Source organism: Psittacula echo (genome assembly GCF_963264785.1).
Source record: "Psittacula echo genome assembly, chromosome: 2".
Classification (NCBI taxonomy): Eukaryota; Metazoa; Chordata; class Aves; order Psittaciformes; family Psittacidae; genus Psittacula; species Psittacula echo.
Window position 1 is genome coordinate 138,344,081 of NC_137737.1, and position 17,276 is coordinate 138,361,356.

General features: G+C 40.6%; 1 protein-coding gene across 9 annotated transcripts in view; it reads left to right on the forward strand.

Moving 5' to 3' along the window:
• Positions 1-8,614: 8,614 nt before the first annotated feature.
• Positions 8,615-17,276, forward strand: part of VPS13B (vacuolar protein sorting 13 homolog B) — a 456,296-nt gene continuing 447,634 nt past the window's right edge. For 7 of the 9 annotated variants that reach the window (XM_080611867.1, XM_080611862.1, XM_080611863.1 and 4 more), the window contains exons 1-3: positions 8,615-8,792; positions 9,493-9,670; positions 16,942-17,085. In XM_080611867.1, coding sequence (XP_080467993.1) covers positions 9,524-9,670; positions 16,942-17,085 — 291 coding nt within the window. In that variant the 5' untranslated portion in view covers positions 8,615-8,792; positions 9,493-9,523. Of the gene's footprint in view, positions 8,793-8,975; positions 9,090-9,492; positions 9,671-16,330; positions 16,398-16,941; positions 17,086-17,276 lie in introns of those variants that run through there. The other 2 variants (XM_080611864.1, XM_080611869.1) reach the window with 2 other exon arrangements.

A 17,276-nucleotide genomic window follows, 5' to 3' on the forward strand; every position in this document is an offset into this window, starting at 1 on the left:
CTCTACTCAGACTTGTGTTCAGTTACTTTCCGAGTCATATTTACACATCACATTTCTTTTGGCTGTATTTCTCTGCAGTCACTATATGCCTCTCTTTATCTAGTGTACAATTCTGAGAACTGCAGTGAACAGGAAGGCTTTTAGTCCTCTTGCCAGTTCACATAGTCTGCTGCTCAGAAACCCTTGAGCTGGAAGAGATTAGAAGCCATATAATTCTCCATGAGCCAATGCCCACTGCTTTTAACTCGAACAGTTTCAAAGGCCATCCAAGTAATGCAAACTGAATTTGCATGACTCCAGTCCAATGGGTTGGATCTCATTGAAAGGGTTTTGCTACCAAAACTATTTGCACTGCAGCAGAGCTAAAAGCTGCAGTCAGAAATCAAAGTAATATTTTACAAGACACTGCACAAACTCAGAAGACAAAGATGGTCAGTGCCTGAAAAATACACAACATAAAGATTTCATCTAGCTTTATACTTTCCTCAGATATAACAGTTGGCATGTGTTTTGCACATAAGCTTTGCCACAGGAAAAAATGTTGCACCTAATTACATCCCAAGGTAACAAATAACATGGAGATATGACTGACAGATGGGGAGCCCAAGGACATAATCGTATGACAGTGATTCACCAGAAAAGGGAGGGTATCAGTTCCCTTGCTCCTAGCTGTTGTCATTTTGGTAGACATCCTGGTGACAGTGAGTTTTAAGAAAGGAGATGACAAAGTATAGTGAGGGTCTTTGTAGGTGTTTAAAACATGTCTTTATGTATGAAAGACTTGCTTAGGTGGTAACGCATGGGGTGAAAAACTTAGTGTTGGGATGGTGATTTGCATCAGTGTCAGAGCAGAAGTGAGTATAGATCTGCTGCAAGAATAGAGGGAGAGTAAAGGTAATGCGCTTAAAAGAAATGCAAAGCACTGAAAATTAAATCCTACCTATCTGTTGTGATAAACACAGACAACTTAATGGAGGGATGCAAAGGGAAGTTCGTACTTTGTGGAGAAGAGGAATGGTGTAGATTTGTAATTGTCAAGTGCTTTAGAAAAAAACGCTGTGGTACCTCAGACATGATGTGATGAGAACATGAACTTCACCTTGGCTAATTAACAGCAGCTGCTCCATTTTCAGAAGTTTTCCATTAGTGAAGTTTAGATTACTTTGGTAATTATTTTGTCCAGCTGCCCTAAAACTAGTATTCATCCTTTCTCAGTATCAAATTTGTATGTCTGAAAGAAGCAAATACACTTCCCTATGAAATACAAGTATTTCTCTCTTTTCATGCAGATTTATTTCTTGATGAAGAAGAAACTGTGTGAAACAGAGTGGAAGTACAAACAGAAAATAGCTTAAAATGGCTCATTTCACCCAGAATTAAAATCAGCAGCTATGTTCTGTTTGGAAGAGAACACCTTTTCAGTACACTAAATTTAGACCTAATTTCAATTTCTAGAAATGTCATGTGTTTGAGAACATAATAAAGGTGATGATAAAACAGCTAGATATAAGGTTATGAGACCTGCATCTATGTTTACCATAAAACAGGTGATCATGTGGGGTCAATCTTTGAAAGAGAAACTAAGAATTAATTTTTTAGCATTCTTTCCATCTCATAGGCTCATACATGTTTGTTCTTAGGCATGTCTATCTAAAGCTTGAATAAGCTATCAGAAAACTAGTGTCTGGAGGTCAGCAAGCTTTATTTTTGCAGTCTGCATCACAAATGTACATTACTAATAGATAGGGTTAGTCATATTTCCTTAATTTCTCACAGAGAACTTCAGAATCTCCAATACGGAGCAAGATTTAGAAAAGAGTAAGAGCCATCACTAATAAAATTATTTGGGATACCTTATACAACATTGTAACAACCCACAGTGTCTCAAAAATTTGAACAAACCCCAAAAACATCTCAAAACTGCAACCTGATGAATAGATGGTGTCCCTACCTCCTAATCACCTTTTCCAGGTCTCTTCTACAACCTCTGTGATGTAGTCACCTGTTCTGTCTTTTCAGTTTAAAATTCAATTGAACCATTAGGCTTTAAGCATTGGTACAGTCTCCTTTGTGGTGTCAGGGGATGGCCACTCTTTGTCCACCTTTTCAGGCTGTAACTTCCTCCAAACCTCCTGCTGTGTGCAGACATTTTTCCCAGATTCTAAATCTTGTTTTTCAGGGGCAGAAGGAATCCTAAGCAGTCCTTCCATCATAACTGGCAGCCTTGCAGAGCTTTTATTGATTTTTGCAGAGGTGTGAAACAGCTACTTAATTTCATACAAAATATGTAAGAAAATAATTACATGCTAATACATTTATATTTTTTTGAGAGAAAAAAATAAGCCTACCTAAGGCTTCTAAGTTATGTGCTAGGATGAAGAGCTAAAAATTACCAAAAGAAGCTCTGTAGATGACAGAAAGCTTCCCTTACATAAAAGATACAAGTAGCTCAATTATATGCTTTACATGTTCTCTTTTCAGTCCCTTGTCTCTTTTGCAGACTGATTTCAATTTATACATACTGATTTCAGTGTTAGGACTGATGTTTAGTTATCTATAAAGCCCAGGAAACCCAGGAGATCAGTGCTGAAGTAACAAAGATTTTATTCACGTGGAGCTGTGGCTGCCAATCAGGTTCCAAGGGTGGCTGGAGCTGACATGTTTTCTTGGCTTTGCAGTTCTTGTAGCTGTTCAACACATCTGATATTTATTAATATCAGCTTTACAATATACAAATCAAATCTAAGGACATTTTCATTTACATTAAGAAGAAACTTTAGAACAGACTTCAGCTCCTGCAGAAACGCACCCAGCTTCAGCTGCAGAAAAAGCCAAAGAAGGGGCATCACAGAGGGTTATAGCTTCACTGAGAAACTCATTTTCCCGATAAATAAAAAAGGGAATTGGATTTAACACAATTCAAGCAAAATACATTCCTGAGCTTTGCCATTTCTATTTTCACCCTCTAAAGAACCAACCAATGAAACAGAAAGAAGCTGTTGTTAAATTTTACATTTTGATAACATATACTATTGTTAAAATCAGGAAAATAAATATGTATTTGAAACATATTTATGAATATTTATGTATTTATCATTTATTGGAAATTATTTATAAATACAAATACATAGAAAATTATATACTTGCAAAGTTTTGTAAATAAAAATGAATAAAGATCAGAGAAATGTGGTCATTTAACTCTTGAAATGCAGGACTACTTTAAAGGAATGTAAGCTAGAAGTTGTCATTAGAAATACATACGTTTTGCATAAACAGTACAGCAACAGTAAAGCAAAACCTGTGTGAAACTTTTAGTGCATAAATCTCCTTGTGCCTGGGGGCAGTAATAAATTACACGTTTCTTTACACAGACATTTTAAAATTGTCAAACATACATTTCATGTACTAGAATCAGAAATAGTATCTTCTTGGCTGACTTTTTTTGATGTATTCCATAATTAGGTGTAGAAGTCAAAGGTACCTTTTTATACCCAAAGGACACATAAATCCTTTACACATATTAGAACAGGTCAAATGTCTTTATATACCCTAAAATTTCAGTTATGCAATTCAGGTAATTGTTCTCCTTTCCTACCAATTCAGCAAAAACTTGGAAGACGCTTTCAAGCTTCAACTTCCCTGGTTTAGATGGGCATGCATGCCTCTCATGATTTACTTGGAAATTATACTCCCAGAAGATCAAAACTGCATTGCTTTTACATTCCCATTCTGTTCCATTCATGTTTCCCATCTTGTCTTTCATTCATTCTGGTGTGTGAATAAAAGTTTAGTACCACAGGTATTCTGGAAATGCAATATCGCCTCTACATCAGAGGTTTAATAATTCCCAAAGCAACCTGAACATATCTAAAAAGTATTTATGCCTGCAGTTTACATTTTAACCCACCACTTACTGCAGTTGCATCCTTACATTTGAGTGCACCATCACTATCTGGACCAGACCCTTTTCAACCCAGCACTGCTCACAATGGTTAAACTGGTTGCTAGTCTATTGTACAACTTCTGAAGAGGAGGTTCATCAGATGTTTGTCCCATTAACTCAGAGCAAATGCTCCCTGACAGAGGAAACACTGGGGGAAGCTGGTAAAGCCCCTGAGCTGGGTTAGCACCCAAATGTGCATAAATGTGTCTCGCGCCCCTGTGTCCTGAGCATTCTATCCCCAGGCTGCTACAGGGATTTAAATCTACCAGATTTAGAAAGTGTTGGGAAAAGTGATATCCTAAAAAGCCAGATGAGGCAGCAATGAGCTGGATTATATATCAAAAAGCTACTTGCTTCCAGAACATAATGACCTTTGTTCACTGTATTAATACTTTCTGATTTTACTTAGTGTGAATTTAACTGTTTCAAAAAACTCTTGCTCATAATCACAGTTACAAATTCTAAAATTATTTTACTTTCATTTTAATACTGATTTTCCACTTTAAAAGTGCCACAATTTAGTCTATTTTCCTTAACACTCAAAAATTACCACTTTAAACCTATAGCTGAAAGTTTTTTCAGTATAATTTTCAGACAAAATTTAAGGAAGAGAAGAACAAACAAAACTTATGATAGACAATCATTTGCGCCTTTAAAACTAGAATATACCTAACATTCAGATCACAATGAAAATCTATGTGCAATTTAATTTTTTTTTTATTATTATTATTAGGTTTTATTTTTTTCCAGATTTCAAATCTGTGTGAATTTTGGTCAACTGGAAAATAACTTTAAATAATAAAAGTTGTATGTCAATTTTTATCTCCCAGTTTTTGATGGCTATACATGATTTAATAATTAAATAACATCACGTTACTAATAAGCTATTCTAATAGTGAAACATTGATTTATACTGCTTGCTTTTGTTGATGTAGTTTTTAAATGTCTGGAAAATATTAGGAGATAAATAATTTTGGTCAGTTTAGTCATGAGCTCAGGAAATTCCCTGTAAAACAGAGACAGCAAATCTTAATATATTTATATATATTATAATAAATGCACATTTATATACATATATATAAGATATTTAATGCATAATATATTTTGCTACAGATAATGATTTGTAGTAGAAACAGAAAAAGGAGCCAGGAAACATTACAAATTAAGTAGTCCAAGTTTTAGCACCCAGAACAGGAGAGGAGGAAGAAACCCAAGTAATTTTTATTTCCTTCATAGGTGTTTCTAAAATATCTCTATTATATTGACTATTTAGCATTACCATCTCTTTCATGCTGTCAGACACCTGCTGTCTACAGGGCACCTCAGTAGGGTATAAGGAATCATAGAATAGCAAAGTCTTTTCTCACTGCCCACATTCATGCCACTGTACTTGGAGGCACTGAAGCAGGACCGGCAGAATCAAAGCAAGATACACATGGACAGCAGTAAGCTAACCCAGTAAAGTGTTCAGTATTAGCTAAGGGACATAGTGATGGAAAAGGCTAGAGGACTGAAAACTTTTTTGCAGTGAAAAAAAGGAGCTTCTTACAGGTTGTCTCTCAGCCCTCACCATCAGTAACCCCAGAGTCTCTCAAGTCCTGCAAAGAGCCTGGGCCAAACATTAAAAAATCTATTTAGATGTCTAATTTCCTTGTTTTTTCCCTTGACTCAGGCAGTGGGATAGTCACTTAATCATCCTCTACCTTTTCCTGACTTTATTAACTTTTTATGAACTTTATTTTTGCCCTCCATTTTGCACTTCATTGATCCCACTTCTGCTGCCGAAAATGGTGAATCATCCATAGCAGCAGCAACACTCTGAAAGGTTCTTTTATCAAGCTACAGTCCCCTGCAGGTAGATACATTTCCTGAGGACTCTCTTGAAGCTCTGTTCCCTTTTCACTCCCAGCCATATGTTACACAATCTTGCCTACGTCTTCCCAGTCTCCTGTATCTACTTTTGTTAGCTTTTAAGGGGTTTGGAATGCCTCAAATTCTATGAATGAACAAGATGTGTGCACCACTAGATCTGCACTTTTTGGTTATACCTATCCTGCACGTTTTTCACTGAATTGCTGAAATCTTAATAGATAGTACTACCTCAGGCAGATGACATTTCCAGCAGACATGCCCTTGTTACGTTTGTGTGCCCAAGTTCATTACTACACACCACCTGCCTGTTACCTCTAATTCCCCATGTACTCAGCTCTCATCCCTTTGTACATCAGAGACCTCTTGTAACCCTCTCCAGGTTCTCACATTTCATGCCACCCATTTCCTTTCTGTCAAAGACTGATTCCCTCATGATCCCTTCCTCCCTTTTTTTTTTTTCTTCTTCTGTAGGAAATAAATTATTCAGGGCGTCAACATACTTGAACTGGAACTGAGATGGAAGTAGTTATAATGAAACGCTAGCAACTGCCAGGAAAATTACAGAGTTGTTCTGAGCTGCTAGGTCTGCCAAGCAGCTGCCAGGAGCACTACGTGTCTCCCCTACTCTTGTTCTAGTTTACTGATTTTTACCAAAATAGGGCGTTGTTCTTCAATTCCAAACTTTCAGAAAACATTCCAGTGTTTGTTGATTGCATGTGTCATTCAAAAGTAATCACATAATGGACAAAGAAACAAAGGAATGTTTTTCTGTTGAAACGAGGGCTTTTGATGCATGCTTACTGTGTGCTTCAACATTACACTTATCTGTTGGCACATCCCTCTGTTGTCAATGCAACTCTATAGAGAGGATGTGCTACAAACAAGGTTGCTTACATTAACAACGATTAATTCATGGCTTGCAGTGTAGACTCTCCAAAAGTTCTACCAGTAAAATTCACCACTCCCACAACTCTATCAGAAGGGCAGAAATATGTAGCAGTTGTGTGAAGGAACTCTGAGAATATTAGCACTAGATAAATTGTAAGTCAGAAGCACATCATAGAATCATAGAAGGGTTTGGGTTGGAAGGGACCTTAAAGACCATCGAGTTCCAACCCCCCTGACATGGGCAAAGACACCCTCCACTGAACCAGGTTGTTCAAAGACCATCCAGCCTGGCCTTGAACACTGGGGCATCCACAGCTTCTCTGAGCAACCTGTTCTAGTGTCTCATCACTCTCACAGTAAAGAACTCCTGATTATGTTGAAACATGTCTGTCCTTCACCTACCTGCTACCACCTCTTAGCCACAGGTTATCATGCCACAGCTGCTGAAGAACAGTTAGACATACGCTCCAGTATGTGCTGTGGGAGTGGTGACCTTAGTAAGAAGAAAAGCAGTCCAAGCTGCTTCAATCCTTTGTGAATACTGTCTTACAAGCAGTGATTCATGAGTGAAGATGGCATAGCAAATGAGGTAATGGTGTATGTAAAATGAGAGTAGATTAATGACTAACTCAGTATGTGTATACCAGAGGCAGAGCAGCCAGCCAACCCATCAGGAGCTGGAGCCTTCAAACCTGGATTAGTTTAGTCATATTTCAACATAGGTACTGCTGTGGGAGGTGGACTCCTATCTCAGCCCTCACTGTTCGGGCTCAGCTTCACAAAACCCCACCCTGTGTACCACATACTGCTCTTTTTTCTGTTTCCAGCCATGTAACACCACGCAGATAGAACACACAGGATTTCAGATTTCCAGGAGGAATGTATAACTGAACGGGCATATCCTGGGTTTTTCTTCAAAACTCAAATCAGAGGCCTTTGTGAAAGGCTTTTCATTATCTACATCAAAGCCATGCCCACTGGCACTGCCTGCTGAGCTTCACCCTGGAGAAAACGATCCCAGCTCTTTTCCAGGTCATCCACATGCCAACCTGTCAGGAGCCCATTACCTCATGCTTTTCCAGGGAATTCACTTGCTCCCTGGAGCAATCCCTAAAGGTCTCAGGCCAGCTGGGAGGGCTCTGCTCTCTGATCAACATATTGAGCTCTGGGCGCACACAAAATAGGAAGTATTCCTATGTTACCTTCTTCTCAAATCACAGAATCATAGAATAGTTAGGGTTGGAAAGGACCTTAAGATCATTTAGTTCCAACCCCCCTGCCATGGGCAGGGACACCCCACACTAAACCATGCCACCCAAGGCCTCATCCAACCTGGCCTTGAACACCGCCAGGGATGGAGCATTCACAACTTCACTGGGCAACCCATTCCAGTGCCTCACCACCCTCACAGTAAAGAATTTCTTCCTTATATGTGGAATGGTGACACTCAGAACCCGAGCTGGTTTGCTTTCGCGTGAAGTTCTGATCCCGTTCTGAGCGGGTGCCTTATTAAACACAGTGGGAACACACAGTATGTTTGCCATCACCACGATTTGCCCCAAATTCTCATTCATCAATAGAACACTGTGAAACAAAACCTAGAGCTGGAGCTTCAACACACCCCACGGCCTGATGGTGCCACAGGATGAAAAACAGCTACCCACCGCGGGACCCCCTGCGCTGCGATTTACACCTCTGTGGAGGAACAGGCGGCTGCGGCATCACGAGCTCTGCCACTCACAGAGACCCACCCCTGGACCGCCCCTCCCACCTCCCCAACGGCTCTGGCCCCACCCACCAGCGCCTGGCAGAGTGCGTCACCTCCGCCGCCTTCACACCCTCCTTCCGGCCCCGCCCCGGTGCTGCCGCCAAACTCTTCCGGCTGAGTCGCAAACTCGGGTCCCTGCGGGACTTTCGGTGGCGGACGCTGTTCTCCAGCACAGGCGCCGGGGAACCCGGAAGTGCCCGTGCGGCGGAGCCGGAGCAGGGGGAGGTGGTGCCTGTGCGGGGCTCCCGCGGCCCGGCCGGCCCGGTGAGGGCGGGGGCACGGCGTCTCGGGGCCAGGGCTTCACACCTCTCGGAGGGGCAGGTAAAGGGGTGCTGAGGGGACTTAGGGCTGGGGGGGGTGTGCGTGTGAGGTGTGTCCCGAAGCTACGGGCGGGGGTTTCCGGCTTCATGGGTGTGCCCGGGAGGGGCTGCGGTGGTGGTGGGGCGGGGTGGGGTCCCCTAAGGACAGGGGGGTGCTGTAAAGGCGGGAGGGTGGTGAGGATTGGTGGCAAGCGTCAATGCATTTTTGGCTTGGGCTGTGAAGGGTGCTGGTTTGCTTAGAGTTAAGGGTGGCAAGAAGATGGCGGTTTTGGCGTGTACACGATGCTCAGGTTATCAGGTCGGTGAGGTGTATCTAAGGGGGTGTTTTAATGTGGATTTCTGTCAATTAAAAGTGACAGGGTTTGTGTCATTTAAATTTTACATGAAAGCATGGTAGATTGCTCGATCTCCTTCTCTTTTTGGTTTGGTTAGGTTGGCTTTTCTTTCGATAGTAAACAAACCAGTTTTTAGTTCTAGTATATGTGTGTGTATAAGCTGGAACTTGTAAATAGATGTGCTTTCACTTTGGTACGTATTTCACCTTCATACATAAGTATATGTATCTCTACATAAAGACATACAAGTTTAGAAAGCAGAGTCTGAAATAAAAATTATCATCCATCCAATGTAACTGTTGCTTTATTGAAAATTAGACTGACAGATTTATAAATAATATCTCATTGTCTTGTTTTTTTCCTTAGTGCTTGCCCTGTAATACAGAAATTTTCCAGAATGCTGGAGTCCTATGTTACTCCTATTCTGATGAGTTATGTGAACCGCTACATAAAGAATCTGAAGCCTTCAGATCTACAATTGTCACTCTGGGGAGGAGATGTCGTACTTAGTAAACTTGAATTAAAGCTAGATGTGCTTGAACAGGTATGTTTATAGTAGTTGCAGTCTATGTCTTTGATCTAAAAGAAGTTGACTAAATAATTTAGGTTGGTCTGCACAGATAAATGTTCATTTAGTACTTGCTGGTTTTCTTCTTATGCAAGTCCTTTATTTTCCCAGCATTTAGTTATGTTTGCTTTAATTCTATGCCTTTTGTTTGGTAACGAATGGTAATTCTTTGCACACCCTATAAGTTATGGGGTGTGAAGAGAATGGCTTTTTGTGGACATGTTTCTTATTTCAGTAACTATTGTTTTACAGTATGAACATAAACTTAATTGCTTTTCCAGTCATATTTACTAATTGCATATAGTATCTAATTCAGAATGTCACAAAGTAGGATCTCTCTTTAATTGTGCAGATTTCTGTTCTCTGTATTGTTTTGTAATTCCAGGTTTCATCATTCCAGTTGTATTTAACTTAAGAGTAACTGAGGGACAGAGTTGATCAGCTGGTTTGTGTGGATTAGGTCAGGGGCTCTCAGCCTTTAAAAGACAAGCTTGACCAAGTAAAACACTTGATACAGAATTTGGAGCCTGCTGTTGATATGAACTGATTAACTCTTAGCGGAGGGACTGTTTCCTTGTGTGCTTATCTGAGTTGACAAGGAGTTGGATGTGTGAGCCGATAAAGCTGTTTTTTGTTGATGTGATGAGACTTAGCTGGTGTCCTGTGTCCAGATGTAGTCCAAGTGAAGGAGCTGAGAGAAGTGCAGCAAAAATAATGGGAGATTTAGGCAATATGGCCACTGAAAGAAAAATTAGACAGGAAATGTGGTTTTAATTTTGAATAAAAAAATTGAGACAAGATAGGACAAGAATCACGTGGATGAGACAAGAAAGAATGGAATGAATTTTATTTGGAGAGACTTAGATTGGACATCAAGGGAAATTTCCTCGTTTTAATCAGATTATGAGGCATTGGAGAAGACTAAGGAGGCTGCATGGTCTCTACGGGGAGCCTTTTTAAAACATGAAAGAATTTGATCTCTGATCCCGTTCTGGAAGAGGAGAAAATCTTTCAAGAGATCCTGTCCTGTTTTCTGTGCTTTTGTGAAGAGCCTGATTTGTCTTACTTGAAGTATCTGGTGGCCTGTGTATTTTCTATCAAGTCTTTTGGTTCTTCATTTTATTGGTACGGCTTGTCCATACAGATGGTGTGGATACTAGACTTCAGTTGGTACGATGTGTTCCTCCTGTGAATATTTGAAGCCTTTTTTAATGTATATATTAGGAAATCTGAGAAGGGTTGTTCAGAAAGGATTTCTGGAGGTTATCAAGTCCAACCTTCTCTTCTGAGCAGGGCTGTTACCAGTATTATGTCAGATCAGCTTGTGGTTTTCTCCAGTTGAGTCTTGAAATCTCCTGTATTGGTTTTGAAAACCTCCACTTGTTCTACTGCTATACTGTGTAGAGAGGTTTGTCCAAATAACAAATGGTGACTTGGGATGGATATATCAAACTTGCTACATTACCTGGTACAGTTAGGATTTTGCTGCTGTCACTTATGTTGTTCCCTCTCAGATAGTTGCAGTTTGCTGGTGGGTGATCTCTTCATCTTTGCCTATTTATCACCTGGGTACCTAAACATCCAGTGCAATCTGTTAATGTCATGGCTCTTGTAGAGGCAAATGTTGCCACAATATACCTGTGCTCATGTTCTATCAGCTTGAACGGGGATGTGAATATGCAGTGAATACAAAATTGTTGGGCAGAGAAGAGATTCAGAGCAGCCCTGCAGAGAAGGACTTCGGAGTGTTGGTCGATGAGAAAATGAACGTGAGCCGGCTTCAGTGTGCGCTCGCAGCCCAGAAAGCCAACTGTATCCTGCCTGGGCTGCATCAAAAGGAGCGTGACCAGCAGGTCGAAGGAGGTGATCCTGCCCCTCTACTCTGCTCTTGTGAAACCTCACTTGGAGTATTGTGTGCAGTTCTGGTGTTCCTCAACATGCAACTGTTGGAACAAGTCCAGAGGAGGGCCATGATCAGGGGACTGGAGCACCTCCCGTATGAAGACAGGCTGAGAAAGTTGAGGCTGTTCAGGCTGAAGAAGAGAAGGCTGTGTGGAGACCTCAGCAGCCTTCCAGTATCTGAAGGGGGCCTACAGGGCTATAGGGATGCTGGGGATGGACTGTTCATCAGGGACTGTAGTGATAGGACAAGGGGTAATGGGTTAAAACTTGAACAGGGGAAGTTTAGATTGGGTATAAGGAAGAAATTCTTTACTGTGAGGGTGGTGAGGCACTGGAATGGGTTGCCCAGTGAAGTTGTGAATGCTCCATCCCTGGCGGTGTTCAAGGCCAGGTTGGACAGAGCCTTTGGTGACATGGTTTAGTGTGAGGTGTCCCTGCCCATGGCAGGGGAGTTGGAACTAGATGATCTTAAGGTCCTTTCCAACCCTAACTATTCTATGATTCTATGAATTTAGCTCAGATTACTTTTTTTTCCCAGTATTTGGCTGTGTTTGTGTGAATAGTAGTGAACTTATTTTGGCTTTTATTATTCTTTGGAACTTGCCTGGATGCACAGACTGTATTTAGGATGTCTATTTTCTCTTTTTTTTTTTTTTTTTTTTTTTGTTGTGAGGATGCTGCTTTATGCCTGCTCAGCAAAACTCTTTTGAATATGTAGTAATACAACATCCCAAGACCTTTGCAGCTGGCAGAGAGCTCCCTTGAAAAGAAAGTCCTTCTGCCTAAATGGATTTGTGATGTCCAAAATTAGTTGCCTTATCTGCTTTGGTCTTCTAATGTCCTTTCCTGGGCTGTTATCCTAAGCCTAGTTCCCTGCTCCTTATCTGGCATAAACACAGCCTTAATTTCATGCTTTATGCTTTGGATACAAATGCACATACCCTGGATATCTTTGTCTGGAGCCCTAAACATTTTCAGAGAATTCCAGCTTTTCTGGAACTGTAGTGATTTATTCAGGTACAGTAGCATAAGTGACAACTACCTGGACAAAGCACCTTTTAAAAGGTTTGGGAACAAGTCCGTTCTTTCTTCCCTCATTCCTTGCACTTCAGCTGATGTTCCTGTATAGTTCTGGTGTCTTCAACATAAGAAAGACATGGAGCAAACAGCAAGTCCAGAGAAGGGCCACGAGGATGATCAGGGGGTTGGAGCACCTCTGTATGATGGCAGTCTGAGAAAGTTGGGGATGTTCAGCCTGCAGAAGGCTGCATGGAGACCTCATAGCAGCCTTCCAGTATCTGAAGGGGTATACAAGGATGCTGGAGAGGAACTCTTCATCAGGGACTGTAGTGATAGGACAAGGGGTAATTTGTTCAAACTTAAACAGGGGAAAGTCGGGTTAGATATAAGGAAGAAGTTCTTTAGCGTGAGGGTGGTGAGGCACTGGAACAGATTGCCCAAGGAAGTTGTGAATGCTCCCTGGCAGTATTCAAGTCCAGGTTGGACAGAACTTTGGGCAACATGGTCTAGGGTGAGACATCTCTACCCATGGCAGAAGGTTGGAACTAGATGATCTTAAGGGCCTTCCGAACCCACACCAGATTCTATGTTAATACTTCCATGTCATGTTGCATACTTGTGGGTCACCAAACACGCAGTACTTAATGAAAGAGGAAGAATTGCACAGAAAAGGAGGACAGAAGGAGATGGTCTTTGGTATGTTGTATTATGAGCAAATTATTAAATCTGGCACACGTTTTGTATTGTCTACTGAAATAGCACAACAAAGATTTGTCTTCATGGCTTTAAGAAAAGTTGGCTATGCAATTAAGATAATGTCAGACAAATTCCTTTGAGAAAGAGCTGTCTTTTAGATAAGCTGTGCATTTGGTTTTATCACCTCATTTTGAAAGGATTCCTATTTCTGTTTCTTTAACTATCTTACAGTTAACTAGACAAAAATGAGAATATGTTAATCCATCCAGCAAATAGTGGAAGAAGATCTATTCCAGAGTACCTTTTGAAGTAAACTTGTAGCTTACACATGTGAACACAAGTCAGGTTATAAATAGATGTTATGGTATTGATGAGCAACATAAAAATTATGTGCCTGTGAGTCTGGAAAGGAATTTATTTCTATTACTGTTAATAGTAATAGTTTGCTGTCTTGATTCTTGAAAGCATTGTCTCTTAAGTTGGAATGTATTTTTAAAGTCCGTATTTTTTTGTGCCTGCCTTCCTCCCTCTCTTCCCCCCAAGCTGTGGGACATAAGGTACTTTTTCATGTATTGTATGACCAGTGTAGTGATGTCTGTACTGAACTGCTCAGTATTTGCTTTTCAGTGGCTTAACTGAGACTGTGTGGGTTAAAATTTTGGTTGGGTTGACTGTAAGCATAAGGCTAAATTTTTAGGAGAGAGGCTTTCAGCTAAAATCCTTCAGTATATTAGTGAATGAGATCAGGAAAAAAAAGCTTTGTTAAAAAAAAAAAAAAAAGACAATTTTCTTTGAGCTGTTTTCATGGGGAAGCCTGTAACTGTCATCTTTTGGAATGGGGACTTGGAATTAGACGTGACTTTCTGTAAACATGGCTGAGGTAGCAGTCAGGAGGTTCCCTGACATGGGACAGTTGTGTGGCTTTTTAAATTGGTTGATGAAAGCTCACTAAACCCTAAAACCGAATTTACCAACTGAAAGCTTTATGACAACAACAACAAAACCTATAGCTATGATTTTGTGAGTTGTCTTCTCTGAAGATTTTGTTAGCAGTGAATATACTTCATCGACTATTTAGTCTTGGATGCAAGATGAACTTCTTAGTCATACCAGTAGAAAGGCTAAAGAGGTATTAACTGTAGAATGGAGAGAGTGTTCCTTAACATTGCTCCTATTAGGAGCTGTTGTCACTTTGATGATGCTAGGTATTTGTGGGTAAGAATAGGTGGCTTCTCTTTTGGATGACTAATTAGAGTCAGGATGCTAACCTGTCACAGTTGCAGTGATAGTTATTTGAAGTCTGAACTTATGGCATGATAACTACTATGAAAAAATTTTTAGTGGGCTTCCAAAACATGCCACTAAGATTTGAATGCAGTTTCAAGATGTTAGGCACATAATGATATTAACTAGCTTCACAGAAGGTAGACTTATTATATATGCTAAGTACTAAATGCAAAATATATTGTCCTCAAATTTTATTATTGTAGAACTTCTATACAGCAGGGGTGGGACTAAAGTAAAGCAGTGCAGGAAAATAGGCTTTCTGGGTCCTCTTCTGGATGTTTGTCTAAAATTCCCTACCACCTTACCTGCTTGATCTCAGATTTTCATCAACCTTTTCTATTTAACTTCTACTCATTCATAGGAGTACTGAGTCAAAGCACGCAAGTACCTAGTACCTAAATTGAGCCAAGGTGCAAAGGTGCTTAAGTCCCAGGTTCCCAGGGAAATTCTGAAGTTCTGAACAAAGGTTTATATCCCTGAGTTCACTAAGAAATACAACAGTTAAGAACCTGGGGGTGCTGACTGACAGCAGGCTCAATGTGCCCTGGCAGCCAAGAAGGCAAACCACATCCTGCGGTCCATCAAACAAAGAATAGCCAGTTGGTCAAAATTAGTGACTCTCCTGCTGTATGTGGTGTTGGTGTGGCCTCACCTTAAGCCCTGTGTGTAGTTCTGGGCACCACAATTTAAGAAGGATGTGGAGGTCTTTGAATGTGTCCAGAGGAGAGTAACAAAGCTGGTGAGAGGGCTAAAAGGAATGTCCTGTGAAGAATGGCTAGGACTTTGGGCTTGTCTAGTTTGGAGAAAAGTAGGCTGAGGGGTGACCTCATTGCTCTCTAGAGATCCTGAGGACAGTAAGCAGAGATGGAGGTGCTGAGTTCTTTCCATGGTATCCAGTGATATGACTTGTGGGAATAGTTCACAGCTGAGCCAGGGGAGGTTCAGTCTTGACCATAGGAAGAATTTCTTAACTGAGAGGGTGGTCAAACACTGGAACAGTCTTCTTAGGCAGGTGGTTGATGCTCCAAGCCTGTCAGTGTTTAAGAGGCATTTGGATAATGCCCTTAATGACATGCTTTAACTTTTGGTCAGCCCTGAATTGGTCAGGCAGTTGAACTAGATGATTGTTGTAGGTCCCTTCCAACTGAAAATATTCTATTGTAGTGGTTAGAACTATTGCTGAGTATCTGGGAGACTTAGATTCACTTCTTCGTCAACCAGAGAATATTCACACCTGTAGTTCCCAGCATCTTAAGGTGAAGACACAAACACCAGGCTATAAGCAGCTCCAGCGAAGAGATCTGTTGTTGTTTCACCATTAAGACTTAAAATCTTTATAGCCAAAAATGTCAGGATAGGAGATCAGGAAGTACATTATCATTGAAGCCTTGTCATAGAATGCTTAGTATTGAAAATGCTGACTAAAAATTCTGTAATAATATCAAATATGGTTTCTCTATTTTGCACTAAGCACTTATTTCCTTATTCCAAATCTTGATGTCTAGCTCTGGGACCAGGTCTCTAGCCTGACCATTTGTCTGATAGGCGTTAAACTCGTGATTCCCAGGAGAACCTCTGGAGCTACTGGGGGAATTTCAGCACTTCGTATCCAAAGAATTTAAGCTTTAGCACCCTGTTTTCTGCTGACTCACTGCATGCAGCAGCAGCTGCCTCACTGGGGCTGTCCTATAGAGGTGTGATCTACGCATTGACTGGGTGGAGCGCCAGGCATTTGTTAGGAGTTCTGGGCTGATTTGCACTGGTTTTTAGAGCAGTGTGATATACACATTAGGCCTTGGTGAGGAGTTATCAAATTTGTGAATGGAAAATTTAAGAACTTTGTATTTACTGAGCAGTTTGTTGTGAATGTGGCCACAGTGGGCCAATCTTAAAAGCTCCAAGCTCTTATAACTAAGATATTTTTGAAGAAATTGACTTGCTGTGGCTTTGTCAATGTTAGTTTAATTCCAAATTTGTGTTCTTCAGAATAATGCAGGTTGCATATAATTTTAAGTAATTACTTTCACCTGGTTCATTTCTACTTGTCCCTTGAACAATGATACATTTTGCAGTAGCTTCATGCAGGAGAGGTGGCTTTAAATTGTCTTTGATTATTAAGGACACAATAATCCAAATGTTTCCTTTGAATAGACTAATTGTATGTGTGCAAGCGATTGTAAAGCTAGTTGTCAAGGCCCATGGCTTGACACTGCTGATTTGGGGAGACAGAATAAATTCTGACTTACGTTTTGTGCTAGAACTGTACTATTTTAAGTTACAAATGTGCCTTGAATTTTGATGTGTTTCAGTAGTTCATTCACCACTCTTTTTGTTGTTGCTAGGAGCTGAAACTACCATTTACCTTTTTAAGCGGGCATATTCATGAACTTCGGATTCATGTGCCATGGACAAAATTGGGATCAGAGCCAGTTGTTATCACCATCAATACAATGGAATGCATCTTGAAATTAAAGGATGGAGCTCAGGTAAGAAATGTGATGAATGCATTTCTAACATTGAGAGGTTGAAAATAATAGCTTCTATGGTCACCTTCTTTAAAGCCACCTGAAGAATCAGGCACTTGAAGGTGTGGTCCCTGCTATTTTCTAAGAGGCTGATATTCCCAACATGGCTAGTATCTTTGTTCATGCTTATTTTTAAATCTTTATTAGGTGTA